Source organism: Bolinopsis microptera, chromosome 11, assembly GCF_026151205.1.
Source record: "Bolinopsis microptera isolate Bmic1 chromosome 11, MBARI_Bmic_1.0, whole genome shotgun sequence".
Classification (NCBI taxonomy): domain Eukaryota; kingdom Metazoa; phylum Ctenophora; class Tentaculata; order Lobata; family Bolinopsidae; genus Bolinopsis; species Bolinopsis microptera.
The window spans coordinates 17,694,093-17,717,737 of NC_087082.1; the positions used below are offsets into that span (position 1 = coordinate 17,694,093).

A 23,645-nucleotide genomic window follows, 5' to 3' on the forward strand; every position below is an offset into this window, starting at 1 on the left:
TGTAGTGAACTTAAAGTTAATGAAACGACAATGGGCCTGGGGGTCACGACGTGATACATAAGTGCTAGCCTTGTATCACGTTGCGACCCCCACGGTCGTTTCACTATAGTGAACTATAGTCCCCCTTTATCGTCCTGACGATACAGGGGGAGCCGCGCACTTCGTGCGCGGCGGGTCAAACAACGTATGACAATGCTAGCCTATTTTGTAATTGTTGCTCGCTCCTCAAAAATACGTCGAAAAGAATCCAGGGTGATGCAGGATAGGAGAGTGCAGACCATAAAGTTTACGCACCCACCCTTGCCTCCTGAATTCTTGGTTGGATAGACAATTATGCAAAATTTGTCGTTTATACTCCAAGTCCCTTTGTTAATAGAAGTAGTCGAGCGTGCTAAATCACTCTACAGTCGATCTTCGAGATTGTTCTAAAAGGGCCCCCCGACAGTTGAAACCAACTACAATTGATGTATTTTTGGGCGCTGATTCCGAATCACCCCCCATAGCATAGGGTTAAAATGCTCCCCTGACGAGATATTGGCGAAAAATTGTCTCGATCACGTGATATGACCGTATAAGGAAGTTAGTCTAATTTCTCGTTAGAGTTAGGGTTTCAGCATATGGTTTTGTTAAGGATTGGGTTAGGTTTAGGGTTGGGATCAGATTATAGGGTTAAAGTTTCGAATAGTCGTTCAGGACCAGCTAGACTTAGTGCTTAGAGAACGGGTTGAAAAAGTCACGTGACAGTTGTATTTGAGTGTAAAGTGATTAATTATCATCCAGAAGTAGTATTATTTATGTCTGGAGTTAGCTTCATTCAATAATAACAATATCAATATATATAATCAATATCAATATCAATATCAGACTAAACTATCAAATAAATAAATTATCAAATATAAATTATTAATTCACTCTGATTAAAAAGTTATAAATTAGGATATTTAATATTTAAGAATTACAACTACAAGTGGTTAAAAACGCCCAAACTCGATCTGAGAGATTTTCAGTCTATACTAGTACAATAATGAAAGCAATTGGCAATAGTTTAAATTATGTGCCACTGCAATTAGATTGAATTACTGTTACTTAAAATTGTTTGGAGTCCAAGTATCTTTTAAGTCAGTTATATCATATATCAATATGCGAAGAGCTAGAAAAGCTCGAAAAGATCGCCGTGCATTGTTCATTGTAATTGCATTGCATTGTTATGGGACTGGCGTGCCAGGTAAACAAATCGAACGTTATATTTATAAAAAACAAACCCAAAATTAAATTCGTGAAAATTGAAAATGCCGCCCGCCCTGCATACATCATAGCGAGTGTATCGAGGGCAGTCGTTTCGCCACTGAGTTAAGCATTATCAATTATAATATATGTAAGGGTAGAAGAACTTTTAAACGAGCAGGTTGCAAATGTTACCTGGGGCTGGGGACCCAAGCTATTATGCTCATAAATAGAGATTCGGCAGAATGACAGGCTGAGCGCCGCCCAGTAAAGCAGGTAATACTGCGAATGTTCAACACGACGGGAAATGCAATGGGCTCTTACTAATTCGCTCGCCCAAAAATCACGTAATTGGAGGACTTCGCCGCTTCGACGCGCCGCGCGAACTAGCATTCTTGCTTCGCATCGAAGCAACGTCGAAGCAACGTCGAAGCAACGTCGAAGCAACGTCGAAGCAACGTCGAAGCAACGTCGAAGCAACGTCGAAGCAACGTCGAAGCAACGTCGAAGCAACGTCGATCGTTGCTCTGCTTCGCAGAGCAACGATCTCGATGGGTTGACATCGTCAACCAAATCACGTAACTGTGGTTATAGGTTTATAACCTACCAAGTGCCAACTGCCAAGACGCGCGCCGACGGTCTTATATTTTGTATTTGAAATTGAAACAAATATTTTACGAGTATCACCCGTTAAGATTTTGGTTTTTATGGTTGAAATGGCTTTGCAGCCAAACAAAACGGTTTTACATAAACCCTAAATCTAATTCCAATCATAACCCCGAAGCTATTCATAACCCTAATTCTAAATAAAACAATAAAATTCGTGTTTTACTAGTCCATAGCCTGTCACGTGACCAAAACAGGTGTTTGCCCATAACTCCCTAGAGAAGCATTTGTACTCTACGCACTACGCCTGTCATTCCGCCGAATGACAGGCTATTATGTTTATGAACATAATATCCTGGGATCCCCAGGTAAGGCCAACAGTAGTATATATAGTTAATAGTGAACCGACGACTCTACAATCGCGCGCATTGTCACGTGTGTGATATATTATGCCAGTGGATTGCACAATAACTTTGCAGAGGGTCGGATGCAGGTTTAACTAGCAGATACATGTGTAGTACGATAGTTATTCCATTCCGTGATTTTACTTTCGCTTTTCTTTAATTTCTGCAATTTCTTGCAACAAGACACTAAAATAACAAGTGAGTTTTGAAAATTGAATCATAATTGTTTTGCAGTTGAACAACAAGACTTATCAGATTTTGGACGAAAGCTAACAGTGTTTACTGTTTATCAATATATCAACCGATACCAATTGATTTATTGGAACTTTCAAATTAATTAGAAATCATCATATTCCTTTCCTATACTTGGTGTGTCAGAAGCCATTATTTCAGATCTGAAAATATGGCAGAAGAGGGACTTCAATCTCCAAAACCTGGCTGGTACGTCTACGAGAAGCCTTATGGCTGGGAGGAAGAGGGCGATCTTACAAAAATAGAAAAGGATTTCAGGAAGGAGATGGGTAGAATGAATCCCGAGGACTACGACTATTCGGAAGATCCAGTTTTAAAGGCGATGAGGCTGGAAGCTGAGGCCGAACACGCAAAAAAGAATTTCCAGACTGGACGCAAACATGCTAAGATGATCAAAGACCACATCGTTGCATCAAGGAAACTTAACTTTGAAAGGAGATCGTCAAAAGCCTCCGTCAGTTCTTATGATACCGAAGACTTCATGAGCCAGCCCGATGAAAGGATTTGGGACGAACAGGGCGAAAAAGCTTGGATGGCAGCTTACAAAAGTAAGGCAAAGAGAAACAAGAAATTGAGGAAAATGCTCGCCAGTGCTCCTGGTCATTCTCCCGTAAAAGCAAAGGTACCATCACCAATAAAAATAGCACAAGCATACGCACAACAAAGCCCCGCTGTGCAAAAAGCTGTAGCAGCAGTACTTGCTGCCAGCCCTCCCCCACCTATCAGCCCCAAGAAGTTTGGAGACATTAACTTAGACAGCAGCGATGATGAGGTTCCTATGCCAACAAACTTCGCCAAAAAGATGTCCATGGCGGGCAAGAAATCTTTCTTTGCTTCTCCATCGAAAGGCAAATCTCCAAGCCCTTACAAGCCATTGCCTCCTGCCATCAAAAAAGCCTTCTTTGCACCACCTGATCTTGATTCAGACTCAGACTCTGATGACATAGATATACCCGGATTCTCGAAAGTTCCTAGCCCCACCAAAAAGTTTAGTGTCAGTAAGAAAGCTTTCTTTGATAGTCCCTCAAAGCAGTAATTGATGGATTAAACGACACCCAAACTGATGTGATTTTAAATTTTTTTAGAGACATAATTATATTACCGATGATGCATTATTGAATTTGACCTTTGATACTTAAAACACTCTTTTATTCTTTCCGTTCAATAAATCATAAATCAATACTATAAGTTTCCAAAGTAAAGTTACTATTTACAACATCACAAAATACATTTTCTTAATATATAAAGTTGAAAGCTTGTCATGAGCACTTAACGATATTCCATAAATTAACGAAATTATAACAAACTTAAAGTTAAACTTAAATGTTAGAGCGTATAACTATATTTATACTAAAACTTCAAAACTCAACGCAACGTATAAAGTTCAGATATACGCATTACTGTTACTATACGTAACGAGGAGGTTGTGGACTTAACTAATAAGTTTAACAGAGGTACCCTCTGCCCCAGTCGATGGTGATACATCAGCGTCAGAGATCAACGGTTTCTTTATAGGTCCTAGTAAAGTGAAACATTTTTCTTCAATGTAGCTTGTTTCCAAGGTGCTAGCTTGTTGAATTCCTCCTTAGGCATTTTAAGCACGTCCACGAATTCTGTGTCACTCAGGTATTTCTGAAAGCGCAATGATTGTCAGTAACAATTTATTTCGAAGGATCACATCAAAATTGAAGTGTTTATAAATTGTGAACTTGTTCTTACAGATAGATTTACCAAAATTCTGCAAATAATGAGATATTTAAGGCCTAAACATTCCCAGTGCAGACTAGACGAATAACTTAAGTGCCGATATATAGATAATTTGATAATTTGTAATGAACAGTTAACAAGAGCTCAATCGGCTATTTCGGTACGGGAGCATTATCTCGAATGCTCTTTACAAATTAGGTCACAATGCCTCGCTGTACAGTTTGATTAAAAACTAGTTTAGTCCTTATATTGATTGCCGTGGAATCATATGGTGTTCAATCGATGCAATGGTTTGTATAGATAAAATATAACAAAACAACCATATAAAATTGTTATTATCGTCTAAAAAGTTCGCCATTTTAGTGGAACACCAATTTGTAATGAACGAGACCTAACAGTCATTACGTTTCCAATCTACAAATAGAGGGTCTGTAACTGACCTGAAGTTGCAACTTGTCTACATGAGCCGGCAACTTGTTTCTGGGGCACCTGACCAAGTCTTGGTAAGAGATAACTTGCGCGTCTTTCAGCTTCTCCTGCAGTTTTAACACTTCTCTGTAAGTCGCGGTCGCTTTTTTGGCCTTCATTGGTTGACCAACTCCTGGAATGGTTAATAATAATAGTTAATTGTTGAAGTAATTTGGTACATAATTTCAAGATTTTAATTATATTAAATACAGGATTGACAATAATTATAAAGAGAATGCCCGGAAGATGATCAGGCCTTATAGTCAGATGGCTTCGAAGGTATATTTCATTGAATACCCAGTCAAACAGATAATCAAATCAAAAGTCTATCATAGTTTTTTAAATGTGCTGTACCCTGAAAGTATGCCATAAATGAGAATCGAGTAAAAATGCCGCCGAATAAATAAGACGCATGCGACGTTCTTTAGAGTTCAATGCAGGGTTCCGTCGTACCGTCCTCCGCTTCAGTTTCTTTCACCGCAGCATCCTCTGCCTGGCCATTCTCTGCTGGGGTGTCATCAGCTGTACTGTCCTCGACTGTAGCCTCGTCTACTGTACTGTCGACCGCCGCAGTGTCTTCCAGTTCCACTGAAGTGTCCTCCACCGTAGTGTCCTCCACCGCGTCCATGAATGTACTAATACCGAAAACAAAAATAATAATAACTATCAATTATGTAGATTTCTATTCATCATTTTTAAGATAATGCTAACGCTATCGAATTTATACAGAGAGATTAGGAAATAATTTGAACTTAAAAACTGTTCTCGCGGAAAAAAAGAAGAAAAAAGAATTAAACTGCGAGTCTTACCATGAGCAATTACATCACCCCCTCATTCTATATTCACGTTTAAATTAAAATGGTGAAATGATGATATAGCATGTTTAAAATTATAATTGGAAAATTTAATTCTTATTTTGATGAATTTAAACAAAGTGGAAAACTAATGTAAATTGATTAGGTTCATTAGGCAATGCACGTTTGCAATTAAGTCTGCAATTACGAGATGAATATATCTTCTATAGAGCCACAACAAACTTGAAAATAAGGTCGAGAAAAGAGGGACAGATGTCTCAAAATAAATTAAATCAATAGAAAACGCGCCGTGCTGTCTTACTCAGGAACTGAACCAATAATAGCAAATTCACAGTATCGAATTGTGCCAACAAAATAGAGCTTTGAACATTCAGTTCGACAGCTGTAAGAATGCACGCAAATTAACTGATTGGGTGGACAATAATGATATGCGCGTGCGTCCTCAGCATGGATATTAATCCAGCGGTTAGTGACCAATAGAGCAACATCTCAGACTATGATGAAGGGCAGAAGTCTGGGTAGTTTGTCAAAAATGAGCCGTAGATTCGCGATATAGCTCGCTGAGTAATGTACTGTGGTGATGATAAAGTTGACAGCCAGCTAATAGCTCAATAGAATTAATTATCGATCTGACGAAATAGGGCTAACTTGACTCACTGTTTTCGGGAGTTGTCCTAAGCCTTATACCAGTGGAGGTGTTGCTCCGGTTAAAGTAGATGGGACGAGACGACCGCTTCGCTTCCGAGTTGTGGATCACGTCAATGCCAGAGTTGACAGATCGGCTTCGTGTTAGATTTACCCCCTACAAAAAGTAAGACGTTACAGAAATATGTGTGTTTACCGTGCATGCAGCTCTATTATGCGAAGAATGCAATCAGCTATCCTAGAAAACGGGGAACCGGGCAAAAATATGGATCAGTGTGGCACCAAGTTGATATAAGGATTCACGAGCAAGGTCCGTCGTATGGGCACAACTTGATCATCCTCAATTACTGGGAAGTTTTGGAGCTTCCCAAGAGAAACTTAGATAGCGGGATAGCAATTAAACATGCTCAAAAAATCCCGAATATGGGAATAAACGTCAACGTACGCAAGATGTGACGTCGCTTTGACTGTTGCTCAGCGATTTGCAAACTTGGCTGATCTTTGCGGCGGTTCCGGCCAAGTCGAAGTTAGGATCGCCTCCGTTAGGAAATGTACTTGCCATCACTGAAAATGGGGTGAAATTCAACATTCTGTCTAGTAATTTAACTGAAATTGAAGTTTAAAACTTACTAAAACACAGACGCCAAAACACTGTCACACTCTCTATTAGTGGAATGAAGCTATACCAGGGACAAAGGGAACATTCCGCTGAGAACAAATAACTAGTAGTAATCTCTAGAGACGAATGAGTTTAAACATGAGCTAGAGAGCCGGTAGCACAGCCCTAGTCTTATGTGTGCTAAACGGGGCTAACACAGATACCTTATACACTAGTAGTAGATCTCTGTGAACATGTTATATTACTAACATGAGCTGAAATCTCCAGGCTGCACAAAACTCAATAATGTAAGAGATTACGACCACATAATACACACAACTTTCCCAACTTTGTAGATAAGTCGTATAAATACTGACTTGAAAGCTTAGTGAACTGTACATTGTACATACACAACGATAAGGCCGTATCCCATCCATGAAGAAATGGTGAACTGTTGCGTTGTGAAAATACAGTGATTGTCAAAGAAACTATACAATGATGAATTTTATGCGGAAACTGATAATTGCTACATTGGTTTACCCGCTTGGTTCACTACTCACTAGTCATTATAAGTATAAAGATCTCTACGATACGGATTAGCAACACCATTCGTACAAATGACTGACAGAGTTGTCAAATTGAGCGAAAATAGTAGACATAACCAGACAGGTTTTAAATGATTATAAATATAGGTCTGCAACCAGAGATTGTCATTAAATAGACAAAACATGAAGTTCACTAATCGGTCTTTGCTATCCAAGAGCATTACTTTCCCTTCTCTAATAGCTCAGATTGGACACAAATTTGACTGACAGTATCTATAAACTGACCGCTTACATTTTAGTTTTTAACTAATTAATTACAACAGTAAAAATCTATTACATTTATGGAGTATTATGTATCGTGATGGAAACGTTTTATGCGGGTAAAATCCAGCCTAAACCCTGGTTCCATAACATGAAGGCCTAGTTTTAATTTGAAAAGCATACTGACCGACAGCAAGGCTGGCAGCTGATCCGGATCTAGCAAGTCTGTCCACGTGGGTATTAGTCTGGGAACCAATGCTGCTCTGAACCATCTTATTCTCTCTGTTACTGTCACTGCTTAGGTTCCTCGCTCTGCTTGGGTGTCTGGAGATTGAGAGGTGGGGATCAGAGAATTTACAGGACTAGACGGTGTTGGGGACAATATTTGGAAACTGTCATGGTGAACACGCGAGTTTGACATTCGGGTTCGGAAGATTCTCAGAATTCAGATGTATTTTGAGACTTCAATTTATAAAGATATTTGTGGGCCAATTACCTGACACTGTCGGGCACGTGGTTGTCCACGTAGTTTCCATTGACTCCGAATGCGGCCTCACTGAAGGACTGACAGTAGGGGGAGGTGGAGCGTGGACGGTCTTCCACTGGGTCGGGGGAGGTCTTCTTCCACGTTGGCTGGAACATTTCTGGGGTTTTTCTTGCACTCACTGTAGAATGTAGATGGTATTAAGTTACACGCGGTTTTCCCTCTACTTGTCTCTAGCAGTTCTATCACATATGTTAAAACTAGAAAAATGGTTTTTAAACCACCCCTCCCACCCTCTGACGTTAAGATCGTTAATCCTGTCAAAACTTCCCAGTCTAATCACGATATGGAGTACCAGCACCCTTCAAACAGCCGCCGACATTTGCCTTAAATTAAATTATCGACAGTTTCTTTGAGATCATTTTAATTTCCGATGAACTTGTAAACCTGGTTTGAGAGTTCCATCATACAGGCCAGAATCTGTTGAAACCCAACTTCTGCTCTGTTTTGTTAGTTTGCCAGGGTGAGTTGCACACTCGCAGTCATGGCTGAAATATATTGTTTCAAGTTCCCGCACATCAAGTAGTTAGTGTTTAGTGGCTGGAAAGTGGACGTTTATGAGTATGATTGTAAATATATTCGGGCATGTTCCTGTAGAAATAACAAAACAATTCTAGTAGTTACAGAACTGCCGGAATTAAGAGATTTAGCAACAACTCAGTCGAACAGAAATGAAGAACGTATGTTAATGAGTAATGGTTAAAGCCAAAGAGAATGGACATTGGACAGCAGGACAGGGAGGACGCTGTGTAAGCCAGTATATGGAACGAAGTGTGTGTTATATATACAAACAAAGCTAACAGACCAGGTAGCCGGCCCCCCTATAGAGATTCTAATTAACCAGTCTAATTTATTACCTTTCTCCTCCTGGATCAGCTAGATTCTCTACACTCCCTAGGTACTTTGACTCAGGTCCCGGAGAGATGGGTCTTCTTCTGCTGTCAACTGAAATGATACCAGGGTTACGGAATGCGAGTCTTGGCGGGCAGCTCTTTGGTCATAACTCTAGTGAGAGTTTTTCGGCAAAACTATAAATCGTAGATTGCACATGCCAGTCTTAGTATGTGTCATGGTAAATTGTAAGTTATGCATGTCAACAGTTTCAAATGTCGCAGTTAATTGCTAGGCGCAAAAATAACTCTAACTTATAAGATTTAATATTTATGGGTATCGATCACTTAGTACTCAATTTTATGAATTATGCATTAAGGGTGGCACATTGAATTGATTAATATTTACTATGTAACGGTCGCGGTAGACATGTCAATGTTCGTATTATATAACAGTAAGATAATATAAGTGAGCTCCACTATTTATAGAAATAATCGTACGTGATCAAATAGACGACATATTATTCATAATTCCGAGATTACAGAAAAGAGAATCGATCGATTGACGATTCCTTAGAATCTTTCAGCTTACGATAGGAAGCCAATATATTCAAGATTCCGTGATCACAAGGAAAAGAATTTATCGATTCTTTAGAATTTTAGAATTCGGCTACTTACGATAAGAAGCCGGAGTCAAATAGAACATCAATATCTTCTAGAACAATCTACGGGGAAACACCACAGCCCCTAACCATCTAAAATCAAATGAGAGTATGACTTCCTATAGTCACAATGTATATAATGTTAATCCGGTTTGCTCGCTGCTAATATAGGGAAAATGCAGCTTGATTTACCATACGTCGGAACCCTCCGCTGGTAATTTAAATTAACAATCACAACGCTCCTGGTCCCGCATTATCGAGCATATTTAATTAAATCGAGGTTATTATTAAACGCTAGAGTCGTCGTCCGTGAAATGAAACTTTAATCAAGAGAACATTATAATTCTGTCCGACTAACCAACCAACGGCACACAACGCAAGAAGTATAATTAAGAGATAAAACTAAACCAACTTCATGATAAAACGTAACGAAGTTTAAAACGTCTCGCTCTAAGAGTAAGCCAGTAAGTGTGGAGCTGAGACCAAGTGGAGTGGAGATAGAATATCAGGAACACATGCTGGCATGGAACATGATATCTCACATCAGCTCACACTAGCTCCCCAGTGTGAGTACCGCTACTTCTCACTTTAAATATGTGTATTATGATTTTATATGACAGGTCTTTAGGGTATAAGTATCACATAATATGGTGATGGTACTGTGCTTGAAAGGTATGTGCTGGTGAGTAGCCTAGCATGACAGCACTCATTATGGAGAGGGTAGAGGGATGATGAGTACTGATCATCACAATGGTGTAGAGCTATTCAACATCCAGAGGATTGGAATTGCAAAAAGAAGATTAAAATTGCGCAAGGAACAGTCCTTACTCCTTAATCAGATAAGAACAAGCTCAGATCATATGAATAAAATTGCACAATATTTTGATGGTGGATGGAGAAATAAATCAGGTGATTGAAAGTCTAGGGACAGCTGCACCATGTCCACAAGTTCTTGAACAATCTGAGAATTACATTAGGCGACAAGGTGGAGTCACTGGTCTTAACGGTCACCATAAGGTTAACATACGGTCACTACACGGCTACGGTTCGGTGCTTTGGTAACAATAGAATGTATATTATAACAATGTGTGTAAACTTATCGAGACAATCCAGCTTCTGTTTATTACAAGGAGGATTGCGCAGACCGAGACCCCCAGAGTCTGCGGCCCCTTAATCTATGCTGATTAGGGGTCGTACCAGGAGCCAGGGGGACTTTCCAATTCAACTGGTAACAATAGAAGATCACGAATTAAGCTGAAATAGCTGGAAAAACAATTTTACAATGATACTCCAAAATTTAAAACAGAGATGAGTCGGACGAATGAAAAGGCTAACAAAATAAATGGTTTACTTTTATAAAATAAGATAGAGCACGGTAAACGTGGTAAAGGTAGAAGGATGAGCATCTAGCCTGCTTACGTATGAGTTAATGAGCATCTAGCTGGTTACTTTATACACTGTATCTCATGGCAAAAAGACTACCGGGGTCTCCTGACGTAATTATTATTCATGTTATACACAGAGTGGGCATCTGTAATAACTACTGTACAGTGTTAAGAAACACGTAAGAGAGGAGTGTGGTATTATGAGAGGTTATGAGATGGGTGGTAGAGTTATAACTCCTGCGGTTGTCATGACTACGAGTGTTTAGTTTTACAGTTTATACTGTAATATCACGCTTCCTCTTGTCTAGACGCGTTTAAATAACAAGTAACGTCTTAAATCTCATGTTTATAATATCATGTTTATAATATCATGTTTATAATATCATGTTTATAATATCATGTTTATAATATCACGTTTATAATATCACGTTTATAATATCATGTTTATAATATCATGTTTATAATATCATGTTTATAATATCATGTTTATAATATCATGTTTATAATATCATGTTTATAATATCATGTTTATAATATCATGTTTATAATATCATGTTTATAATCCGAAACTGAATTATGATTTTCTTTACATCAAAGAAAGCGTTATAACAAACGAACAGGAATAGAACAACACGCACAATAAACTGGTATCTCTGAAGAGTAAGCTCACAATCTGAAGGATTAATCCTGTTATATATATATATAATAGGCAGGTTCTTAAAGTTATAAGATTTGTTAAGATCAGTATTAAGTTATAAGGAACATATTAAAAGTGTTATAAGGAACATATTAAAGTTATAAGGAACATATTAAAGGTGACGAGCAACAGACGTCAAACAAGATCAAACATTAAACTGGCAAGGGGGTTAACTCATAATTAATGCAAAAGTCATAAAGACGCATAAAATACAAAGTTCAATAACTACAAAGGTAAATTATGATAATGAAACCACATCCAGTGTAAACTACAGCTGCCGTCCACGCAGTGAGAAGTTAATATAATACTCCACACTTACAACTACCGTTTACTAAAAGTATAGTTTACTATAGTTTATTGGGCGTAACTGTAGTTTAATTGAACTAGTAGAGGCACAATTAATAAACAGAGGTTATTGATACAACAGCAAATGTAACTGCAACTTAGAGAACATTTAGTCCAGAACAAAAGAAAACAACAGTCCTTATACTGTTGTTATAGGCTGAGAAATTATGTAAACGTACTAGACAAAAGGACAGGACCCTCCAATGTTAACTGTGGAGGAGGAAGTGAAAGTTAGTAGGGCGGCGTGGTTCGGGTCAACATTGAGCCGGAACAGTGATGAATAACCACCTCATTTGCTTGAATACCTCATATGAGTCGTGCTGATTGGGTACTTGTTCGGCTCTAATAGAGCTACAGACTAGTTAGCATGCAGCTGACTACCGGGCACCTAATCAGTTAATGAGGTGGTCAGTCGATCCTGCAGCTGCTGAGCCTTGAAACTTTGGGACTCGGTTTCAAATTCTGAACACGAGGAAATATTTTTAAATGGAAAAAATGTCCTAAGTTCTTTAATAAATCAAATCAGTGCCTATCTGACTGAGGCGTGGATTGGCCAACTGAAAAAGTTCCTAAAGAAGTTTAGTCCCAAACAAAAGAAAACAAAAGAAATCACAACAGTCCTTAAGAGATTGAGAAATTGTGTATACGTAGACAAAAGGGCAGGTCCCCAGTGTTACCAGTGGTAAGCGGAAGTGAAAGTGAGTCTAGGGCGGCGTGGTTCGGGTCAACTTTCAGCCGGAACTAACACGACAATTAAAACTAACAAGACTGTTAGTTGTTACTTCAGTGGTTCTTTGAAGAGGAGCCTTTATATCAATAACTAAGAGTCGAACTTTAGGGTTTGTCGAACTACAGAGCATGTCGTACGTGTACCTAAATAAATAATAAGCTGCGTACAAAGAGCGACGGAAAATCCTTGAACCTAACGAAAGTGTAGCTAAAAATAATTCAGGACTGACATATTACATAATACCTGAGCTACGGAAACTGAAGATGACGTTCGTAAATCTATAAATTAAATTAAGGGCCTCAACTGAGTAAGTGTAATTGAGTTGTTATTTTAAGGTCACGTAACTCCCTATTAGCTCTGTAGTGCCCAACAAAAAGGGCGGGCGTTTTAAAATGTAACATCGGGAACAAATATTGTGTGGATCAGATGCAGGTATACCGGGATATGGGTATAGTGTGAACCTACAATGTCATGGTGATAACCAGCATGATAACGGTAACAGTGATAACCGGGGATCGGATATTTGCTAGTATACTGGACGGTAATTGTTAATCGGACATATCTAAAACTTAAAAGTACTGCTGAGTATTAGTCTATCCATTATCGGTATGAAATCTTTTATCTAGATAAACAGATAAAGATTTAGGTTTTATCTAGATAAAACCGATAAAACCGATAATTTTTCTGCTGAAGGCCAAAGCCAAAATGTTTTCCAAATTTCGCAAAAACTAATTGTCGACTTTTATTACTGTTTACCAGTAATCTTGCTAAAGTACCACTTCCTTTCTTTCGAAAATATTAGAGCATCAGTTTTCTTCTCCGGGGAGCAGAAGTGCACCAGTTTTCTTCAAAACAGTAGACCAACGGTTTTCTTCTCCTAAGAACAGTAGTGTACCAGTTCTCTTCAAAACAGTAGACTAAGGGTTTCCTTCTCCTGAGAACAGTAGTGTACTACCAGTTCTCTTCAAAACAGTAGACCAACGGTTTCCTTCTCCTGAGAACAGTAACGCACTATTTCTCTTCAAAACAGTAGACCCCACCGGTTTTCTTCTCCTGAGAACAGTAACGCAATAGTTCTCTTCAAAACAGTAGACCACCGGTTTCCTTCTCATGAGAACAGTAGTGCACCAGTTTTCTTCAAAACAGTAGACCAAGGGTTTCCTTCTCCTGAGAACAGTAGTAACTTGGAGCAACAGATTCCTTCTCCTGAAAACAATGTTTCACGCCCAGAACACTTACAGAATTAAATTGAGTGCCCTGCCGGTATTTTTTACTCTTGTTAACAGTTACATGCTCGTTCCCGTCTCCAGAATGATTATAAGGTAAAACGCCAGCACCCTCAAGAGAACAATGTCAATAACCTTCTCTGGATTTCAACAGTTCATGCAGTTCAACAGTTCCATAGGTATTAGGTATACAAATGTAAATTAACCTCTTAAGCTCACATCTAAGTAAACTACCTCTTCTATCATACTAGAAGACGTTTGGGACTGTTTCTTGGATTACTTGGGAAGGCAAAAACACTAATATTTCTTTACAATTTTACGGTATTGAGGCAGCATTTTCGGTAATATCTAGTGAATTTTTATACCGATAAAAATATGTTTTATCTAGATAAACAGATAACTTTTTTTAACGAATTATCGGAGATAATTATCGGTTACGATTATCGGAGTGGATAGCCTACTGAGTATCGTGCTTCGTTTAGTCGCATCCTGGTAAACACAGGTACTCTGTAGTATAGACATTTAGTTTTTATAAACATTATCCAAGAATTATAAATACCTGATTTACTAAGTATTTATACTATAACTAAGAACATTATTTATTCATTGGTATATATATACTATATTATACATAATATATAAATAACCACTTCTCTAATATTTAAGTATATGTTTAAAGAGTTACATATTGAACAGTATATATATATATATTTGAGACATTCAGTGAAACAGTAAAACACGAAATTCACATTAAGCTATCGATTGTGTAATCTTTACATGTCTCATTCTCAAATTATTTGTTATATAGTAGTGTTGAAAGTATTAAAACTTTCAACATATATATACAACATATGTGTAAGTATGTATAATATGTATATAACATATTAGTTAGGGCAAGAGTTGATTTTTCTGTGAACAAATTCGTAACAAAGGTTTGTCTACAGGAATGTGTTGTCCATAGTCCCAGGAACCACAAAAAAAAACCGTCCAGCTGAAACTTTTGGGCAAAAATTTCAGCAATTCTTGCCCTAACTATATGTATAAGTATGTATAATATGTATATAACATATGTATAAGTATGTATAATATGTATATAACATATGTACATTGTACAAGTCTGTATAATATGTATAAATCAAACCTGCCCAAGCTAGAGAGCCATGGCAGGGCCAGCAGGCAAGGCCCGGACCAAAACACACTGAACCATTGGGTATAAAAAATAACAATATGGAAAAATATTAACAATAATAAAGGTATAAAGAAAGTATAAAGGAAGGAAAAACCGGGGCCTCTCCACTAATATACTCAACAGTCAACAGTATAGCAGTGTTTACTATTTACCTCTGTTAAGACAAATATAGTCACTAATACCGATTACCGATGCCCAAGTTTAATTCAGAAAGCACACGGCTGTGTATCAGCGCTTTTCCTCGACAAATGAGACGCACCCTTACATGCTACAGTCAACAGTGTGTCCCAGAAAAGGGGTATTAACACTTGTCACTTGGTTGCCTTTATTTGGAACACCCTGTATATTACATTACTAAAGATAGTATTAAATAAGTTATTAAACAAGAACAGCTGTGTTGTGACCACGACTAACACAGTTGAAATCATCAGTAATAATAGTTTAATCAAGAACTAACAAGATTTAATCATCAGAACGCAGCTAGCCTTAAAACAAACTGAAACAACTTAACAGAGATGGATCTAGCGGAAATAAAATCTCTGAATAGTAATGCAAAGATTTAATTATGTATTCAATGTCTTTGTGTACCGATTCTTTCTAGCAGAAGAATCTATTAAATCCCATATTTCTCAGTTCCATAGAATGATGACTTGAATTGCAGCTGCACTAGCTTACTGGACTATAGTTGGTGGTTGCTATGCTACCATGCTAGCAGTAGTGATTAAACTTTTAACCAAATGGGGAAACTAATTTTCTTCAGAATGAAGAGCACTGATGTTATAAATAATCCTGCATTTTTAACGTTTTCAAAGTAATCCTGCTACAAGAAAGTGGTGCTCATTTGAAATGTTAAACTTTTTTCCGATAAGCCCTAAGATTTAAATGTTTCAATAATCAATTGCTAGCTCTTTCGTCTCCCATCACTTCTCATGGGAACTGGTCGGTGACAGCCGAGGGCATACAATAACCAAAACACTAGAATCATGTTGGAAATAGCTAATAGGCATGTTTGGGAATGTTTGACATGTTTGGGAATGATGCTTGCTTGCTCTCCCGTGAAGTTAACTGCACTCTTGCAAGCGGGACCTTGCGTTCCTCTTCACGGGGGTGCCCTCAGATTGTTCATGTTTGAAGCCCTCCGCGATACCTCGTGACCCACCCTGATGTTCCTACTGGCGCCGTTAGACTTTGTGAATGTTACGATGGACACTCACGCCTTCTTACTTTTAAACTGATCGCTAAAAACTTAAGTGTCACAAATTTTAGTGAGCGATTTTTTCTTTTTTGTTCATTTTCAATTTTGTAACTACATTTTGTACTGGTAGACCACCCTTGTAGACCGTTTACATAAAAAGGGTGACTTGCAATCTAATCGGAGGCTATTGTTTGACGGTGTAACAACTGTTGGAGTTCCTCTTCTCTGTACGGTACAAGTTGGCAGAATTTTCCTTTTAAAGGACGAATAGTAATAATCTAGTAATTATAATCTACACGGAAAACAGTAAACAATTATTACCATATAATTCAATAGATTAAATTTTATGTTATTTTCCCATGTGAGCATGTGGTTACTGGCTGCAGCTCATGCTTTTCATCCCTACATTTCTCCACTATTTTAAAAATAGTAGAGAGATGGTTCTTATACAACCCGAAATAAAACGTGTGTGAACCTACAGAACGGTGAAAGCTGTTCCTACAAAACGTTGAAAACTGTTCTTTCAGAACAGTATCTCAATTGACTGAGTTGTGGTGATGATTTATCTGGTAAAATCGTCAAATTGTTGCGAAGTGAGACAGATAGTAACTATAAATCCCACTAAAGCGTTATTCGACATTTTAATGACATCTCAATTATAAACGTTTACCAGGATACTTCCTTGCCTCACTGTGGTGCTGTATTCTGTATAAGTATTGGAAGTGGAAGCTCACCGATCAGTGACGAGTAATTATATTATCACAGTAAACGGTTAATGATGATGAACGTGATTACAATAATACCCATGCTATTGCTGCACCTTTTTTCGGGGTGTCACGCAACTTATATAACCAATTTTGAGATAAAGTTGGGTATTTTTGGGTTTTCATTGGAAAAAACGTTAGCATTGATATTATTTACACCTACATTCATTTGAGATCAAGTTATATATTATCCTCCATCATTCCCATTATCAAATATCATATGTTTCATTTGTATCATGTATTTTTGTGTTCTTAAATAATTGAACATAAAGTTACAAAAACAAGAGAAAAAACCAAAAAAAGCCCAACCCCAAAATGGGGATTTGAGGTAAAATGGGTTATTTGGGGTTGGACACCCCCAAATTAGTTAATGTCAAAATGCTTGTTAGATTTTGTATTTAATTTGCATTTATTGTGGTAATTTTTACCATGATAATTTAATTCCTTTGTATTTGCGTTTAATTATGCTAACGAATTTTATACCGTTATGAATTATTTAAATATTTGTGATTAGCGCCTTATAAATAATTTAGGCGCATCGTAACCTCCTATTCGTTACACGCGATGTTCCACATGATTTCGTTTGTTGTAATTGGTTACATTTGGCAGATGTGTAACGTGATGACTGATGAAGTATATCTAAGCTACATAATAATATGGAGTTCAAAACCTCCAGGTTCACTTAGCGACAATGTTAAAATAACCATGAAGAAGAACAACTGCACGGTATGTACAGTCATCGGGCCGGTTGGTGGCCGTGTAGTTTGCTACTAAAGGTTCGGGCTTATACTCGCAGAACAATCAAACTGAGTGAGCTGAACTACCATTCATTCAACGATCCGATAGTCTAAGTCCATATTAGATTCCTTATGTTCATTTCCGATCACATGATACCTGTCATCATGTTAACTGATTACTATATCCAATGTCTGTAAATGTTGTTGCTTTTGTTTGATTGCGCACCAATAAGGCTTCAAGCTGGAAACCTCATATATTACGCATTGCGTACAACTGTGGTTAAAACTTAAAAGTCCTTACATAATGACGTGTAAACAGTCACAAAATCTGCACCTTCTAGATTATTCCCGTATTATATCAGCTCTTGTGTAAAATATAATAAAACGAAAATACGAAACTTAAAATGTATAATTGTGTATTAGACAATCATCACGTGATGGTTACAACATAAGGAGGGTTTGAAAGCACTGGCCTCACGAGACTGCACCATCGGTGAAAAGGTATAAAAATACTTCTATCATCTCTGCTAATTGCTCATTGGTAGACACTCCTATACTTTAAAGAATACGTTCTATTATAATTGTAAAACAAAAGGAATAACAACGTTATATTTATGATGTAATTACTTTAAATTAATTACACAACATAAACTACTTACCTTGCATTTAAATTTACAACCGCTCGCTCTCCAATAAGTTACTTTGTCAAGCTTTTTTATACTGTTTTCAGGTTCATTTATATCCGCATAATATGACGATGGTATTAACCCACATCTTTAATCTTAAACGGTTTCACCAGACGGTTACTTGCGTCACTTTTATGATGGTATTTAGTAATATCAGTAATATTTTGAATTCTCTCTCCCTCTCTCGGTTACGGTCAACGGACTCTATCCTCCTACGGTAAGCGGGAAGCCTTCTGCCCACAGAATACAACTCCTGCTAGCTACGCGCCAGGACTCCCAAAGTATATACATAATCATAAACAAGTTGTGCAATTCTTCTAAAAATTTCAAAACTATTCGCGAATCGAGGTTTGAAAAAACAATTCGGCATTTTCATAATGAAATTTTTGATAAATTGGTCAATTCAACAAATGAATCTCGGTATATGTATGATAAATGTTTAAAAACAAAAAATAAAATAAAAGTTACAATGGGTAAAAATAAATTATATTGATCGTCACATTGTAAAAAAAACAAACATTATTTTTAATTTTTCCGAAATTAGGACGATTACCGATCATGTTCTCAGTGACCAAATTAGCAAACAATAAATTTTTGTCTTTAAGTAGCAAAATTGTAAAATTGTTCGAGCACTTTTTTTGGCTGGGTAGAATTGCTTATTAAATGCTTTTGTCAAAATGACAAAATACATAAATATCGGTGTCTGTCTCTTGACACCACTTTAGAGTTAAATATTTCCCTGCTAATTCTTGGAACCGTTTTGTTAATGCGTCACGATCCTTCCACTAACTCATCTTAACAAAGAACATAACGAACAATATTATCTCAAATATTCCCTCAGCTTGATTTCCGAGAATTCTTTAATTTCAATATTCTCTCTCTTGCTCTCTTTAACTGCGAGAATGACAGGTACCGACATACTAATTACTACCACTATAAGAGCATAGTTACTAATTACTATAAGAGCATAGTTACTACCACTATAAGAGCATAGTTACTACCACTATAAGAGCATAGTTACTAATTACTATAAGAGCATAGTTACTACCACTATAAGAGCATAGTTACTACCACTATAAGAGCATAGTTACTAATTACTATAAGAGCATAGTTACTAATTACTATAAGAGCATAGTTACTAATTACTATAAGAGCATAGTTACTACCACTATAAGAGCATAGTTACTACCACTATAAGAGCATAGTTACTAATTACTATAAGAGCATAGTTACTAATTACTATAAGAGCATAGTTACTACCACTATAAGAGCATAGTTACTAATTACTATAAGAGCATAGTTACTACCACTATAAGAGCATAGTTACTACCACTATAAGAGCATAGTTACTAATTACTATAAGAGCATAGTTACTACCACTATAAGAGCATAGTTACTAATTACTATAAGAGCATAGTTACTACCACTATAAGAGCATAGTTACTAATTACTATAAGAGCATAGTTACTACCACTATAAGAGCATAGTTACTACCACTATAAGAGCATAGTTACTACCACTATAAGAGCATAGTTACTAATTACTATAAGAGCATAGTTACTACCACTATAAGAGCATAGTTACTACCACTATAAGAGCATAGTTACTAATTACTATAAGAGCATAGTTACTACCACTATAAGAGCATAGTTACTACCACTATAAGAGCATAGTTACTACCACTATAAGAGCACAGTTACTCACGGGATTGTCCATTTAGCGCGTAGTAGTACTGTAACTTGTAGGTGGGCACGTAGTCTCTATCCCAGCTAAACTTCATTTTAAACTTCATATCTAAATCACATCCGAACCAGCCCTTAGCTCTGATTTACCCACTCTGGGTGTGCCAAGTTCCAAGATCTAAGTTTCAAGTCGTTCCAAGTTTCAAGTCCGAGTGGCTCCACAAAAAACCAGGCACAGACAGCAACCCTGTAAATCGTGCAACAAAACAGGACAGACTCTCACTACATGCAATGTAGTAAAAGAGAGAGAGAGAGAGAGTAGAACGGTTAACGGTCGGAGTGGTAGCCGGAAACCAAGAGTCTTATAAGTGTTGCTATAGCAACAAGCAGTGTAATTGTGGTTTATACAGTACATTGATTGGTAAATTACTCGCATAATCATCCGGCTATCCAGTGAGTTGTAATAGGAGGTTAGTTTGTCACGTGGTTTAGTTAAGTACTTTGTCACGTGGTTAACTACGTCATAAGTGCAGACTGACGGAACTTTGTGCCTGTTACAGCTACTGTAGTGATCCGTGTTACATCAGCACATGTAATGTGGTAACTGGTAAGTAGTTGGTACGATTTAAGTTTACTGTTTTCAGTTCGCCACTTTCAGTTCACCACCCTATCCCAGGTGATAAAATGGTAAAAGTTAGTAAAAAGATTACAGACTATCTTGGGGGGTCGTGGTCTGGGCTCTGACGTAATACCCAGTCACAGTGTACAGTAACTGTAAGACCTCTATAATTGAATAATTGAGTAATCATAAGCGCCTCATCCCCACTAAGCGCCTCATCCCCACTAAGCGCCTCATCCCCACTAATAAATCTGGTATTAACAAGACCTCTACGTGTTTTGCTGTGAAGATAAAACTAACGTGGCGTCAATGTCAGATGATTGCATAGGTTGTAAAAACACAAGCGACCACAATATATAATATAGATAATATAAACATGGTAAACTAGCAGTGATTATGGTTTCGAAAAATCTTACATAATCGTAGACTATACTACTATAGTAGTCGAGAGCAACGTATTAATATGTATAAGGATCAGGTATTGAAAGTCGATAGCATTATAAATTTATAAATTAGTTAATTAATAATTATCCAATTAACTTATTATCTGACGTAAAAATTGTTAGAACAAAAGTTTTTCTTCTTGATAATATGAACACACTCGATTGATCCGCAATCTTTTACGATGTTCACAACTAAAGATATTCGACAAACAAGAAAGGTGGTAAAAAGTGGTAAAGTGGCAAAAAGTGGCCTTAAGACAAGTGGAAAAGTTTGGAAAAGTTGGTCAGCCATAAAGGGCACCTAATGGGACTCAAAAACGTCAAAAATCCTCCGAAAGCTTGGATGGTCAGCAGATCGATTTTTTCAGACGGATTTGTCTGTACTAAATAGTCTGTACTAAATTTGTCTGTACTAAATAGTTGAATTATAATTTTGTAAATACTAGACGTAGTAGTCATACTGTCAATAGTCGCAAAGTACTACATTAACATAGTAGTATTAATAATGGCTATACAGTGGGCACTTACCTTGATTCATACCCTCGAACATGGCAACTTTTCTGAGTATCTTGGGAGACGGATACAGTGGTTTTCTGTGGTGAGGACCCAGCTGTTCTATAGGTATAAACACGTTAGGATGAGGAGACATCATCCTCATAGGAGGGCTGGGGCTCTTGGCTAGGGGTGGGGAGGTGTCGTTAAATAGCTTCGCTATCGGAGTTCTCCGTTCTGAAAGGAGAGAGAGTTAGTAAGTAAGGTTGCTGAGATTGCACATTTATATATTATCAAATTTAAATGCAATTAAAAAAATGGAAACATGGATAATTAATGGATTAAGAAGTTTGAATATGATTGCATTAGCAATTATTCGGTAATTTGTGAAAGTTAAAAAAGTGCTAGTGATGCAAGAGTGCCACTTTTAGCATGATATTGAGAACCAACCTGTTAAATCAGGGATCAAGACTTCAACGTCCACTGGGTTCACCTCATCGTAGCTTATATCAACCTGAAAATTATTTGTCATGAATTACGTAGTTTCACTTCAGTCCGAATACCGTTCATAATATGCATGATAAGGAACAAAACGCTCATAATATGTCGTTGGTAGACAGCTTGGCTACTTATGATAAGTCTGACAGGATATCTAACAATATTTTAAGTAAGTTTTTCCCATGCATTTGTTTAAATAATTATGTGAGACATGTTTCTGAAACATGTTTATTGTTTCATATTTTGAATCATTGTCAGATTTATTAAAGACTGGATTAGCAATTAATACACTGTTCGCGTATTACAACATCTTTGTTTTATGTTTAGAGTCGTGTGAAAACTATCATTTCATGATCGCCAGCATCGTGATAAGCTGTTTTACAGGAGCGAGACGTCATATTCGCAAACATCTTCGCCGGTCCTTTGACTTTAGGCATCTTACTGTCCCTTAAAGTATAAACGTTATAAAACTACTGATACGGTCCTTATTATTATTTCTTGATCTTATTGCTGAGTGCTTCCCCGTTGGAGCCGCATCTTAGCTCAACAACGTTACCTTTAAACACCTTTCACACAGATGGGGTTAGCTAACACGTCTGATCTTATACTGCATGCGTCTTGGTAAGTATCGTAGTTCAATAACAAAGCTGTCCACTAGACCGTTAGGGAGCGGCTCATAAATACGCATGCGGACTCTCCCCCAAATTTCATGTATTCTTTCAGGTCTTTGTTGCTACACTATAAAAGCTAAACGAGTGTGCTCTTGACCTATATGGTCCAGCCATTAATCGCACCAACGCCTTCATTTAGCCTTTATTCTTTACCTCGATACGTACGCTCAGCTTTCATGTGTCCACTGTTCAAGATACTGATTGGACAACATGACTAAACTCATGAACCCTTGTTCCAATAGAGCACCACTATGATTTAAACGGTTCCTAAACGTTATTATAACTAGCAGGAACCCGTCTTACTCTAAAGTGGTGTCAAGACTCAAGAGACTAAAATAACCATTACCTAGATTTAATTCGCGTTTTTGACACCACTTAAGGGTCAAAATTTTGGCCACTAAAATTCTTATTCCTTGGCCAATTTTTTATTTTTTCATGCTGATTTGAAAAGCATAAAAGCATTTGACCTAGTCAAAAAAGTTTCAGTTGTATATCTTTTACGGTTTTAGCGGAAAGTCGTGTTAAAGTTGATGCCGTGGTGTCAGTAAAATGGCACGGATAAACATATATCGTCTCGCTTTATATATAGTAAGATGGTTGCAAGTTTACAACGAAGAGCCAATCGATAAACTACCATTTATTGCGGTCCCTTATGGTACTAGTCACAGTTTCCGCGTTATTAATGATATTATGACTATGTTAACCAGTGAACCTTATCACGCATT

General features: G+C 37.4%; 3 protein-coding genes across 5 annotated transcripts in view; 2 read left to right on the top strand and 1 right to left on the bottom strand.

Moving 5' to 3' along the window:
* LOC134823189 (polyunsaturated fatty acid 5-lipoxygenase-like) overlaps positions 1-23,645 on the top strand; it is a 1,185,970-nt gene that overhangs the window by 140,672 nt on the left and 1,021,653 nt on the right. The window lies entirely within an intron of this gene.
* LOC134823225 (uncharacterized) lies at positions 2,320-3,627 on the top strand. Its single transcript, XM_063834620.1, has 2 exons — positions 2,320-2,432; positions 2,628-3,627. Exon 2 carries the CDS (start codon positions 2,638-2,640, stop codon positions 3,520-3,522), a length of 885 nt encoding a protein of 294 aa, XP_063690690.1. The 5' UTR covers positions 2,320-2,432; positions 2,628-2,637; the 3' UTR covers positions 3,523-3,627.
* Positions 3,593-23,645, bottom strand: part of LOC134823171 (uncharacterized) — a 45,727-nt gene continuing 25,674 nt past the window's right edge. For 2 of the 3 annotated variants that reach the window (XM_063834522.1, XM_063834521.1), the window contains exons 8-17: positions 22,202-22,265; positions 21,788-21,988; positions 8,927-9,014; positions 8,457-8,557; positions 8,022-8,190; positions 7,713-7,849; positions 6,567-6,685; positions 6,134-6,278; positions 4,634-4,794; positions 3,593-4,118 (exon numbers count right to left, since the gene is read on the bottom strand). In XM_063834522.1, coding sequence (XP_063690592.1) covers positions 4,005-4,118; positions 4,634-4,794; positions 6,134-6,278; positions 6,567-6,685; positions 7,713-7,849; positions 8,022-8,190; positions 8,457-8,557; positions 8,927-9,014; positions 21,788-21,988; positions 22,202-22,265 — 1,299 coding nt within the window. In that variant the 3' untranslated portion in view covers positions 3,593-4,004. Of the gene's footprint in view, positions 4,119-4,633; positions 4,795-5,114; positions 5,297-6,133; positions 6,279-6,566; positions 6,686-7,712; positions 7,850-8,021; positions 8,191-8,456; positions 8,558-8,926; positions 9,015-21,787; positions 21,989-22,201; positions 22,266-23,645 lie in introns of those variants that run through there. The other variant, XR_010161254.1, reaches the window with a different exon arrangement.

Bases quoted from the DNA above. Each gene is read 5' to 3' on its own strand.
- LOC134823225 (XM_063834620.1), top strand. From the start codon at position 2,638: ATGGCAGAAGAGGGACTTCAATCTCCAAAACCTGGCTGGTACGTCTAC.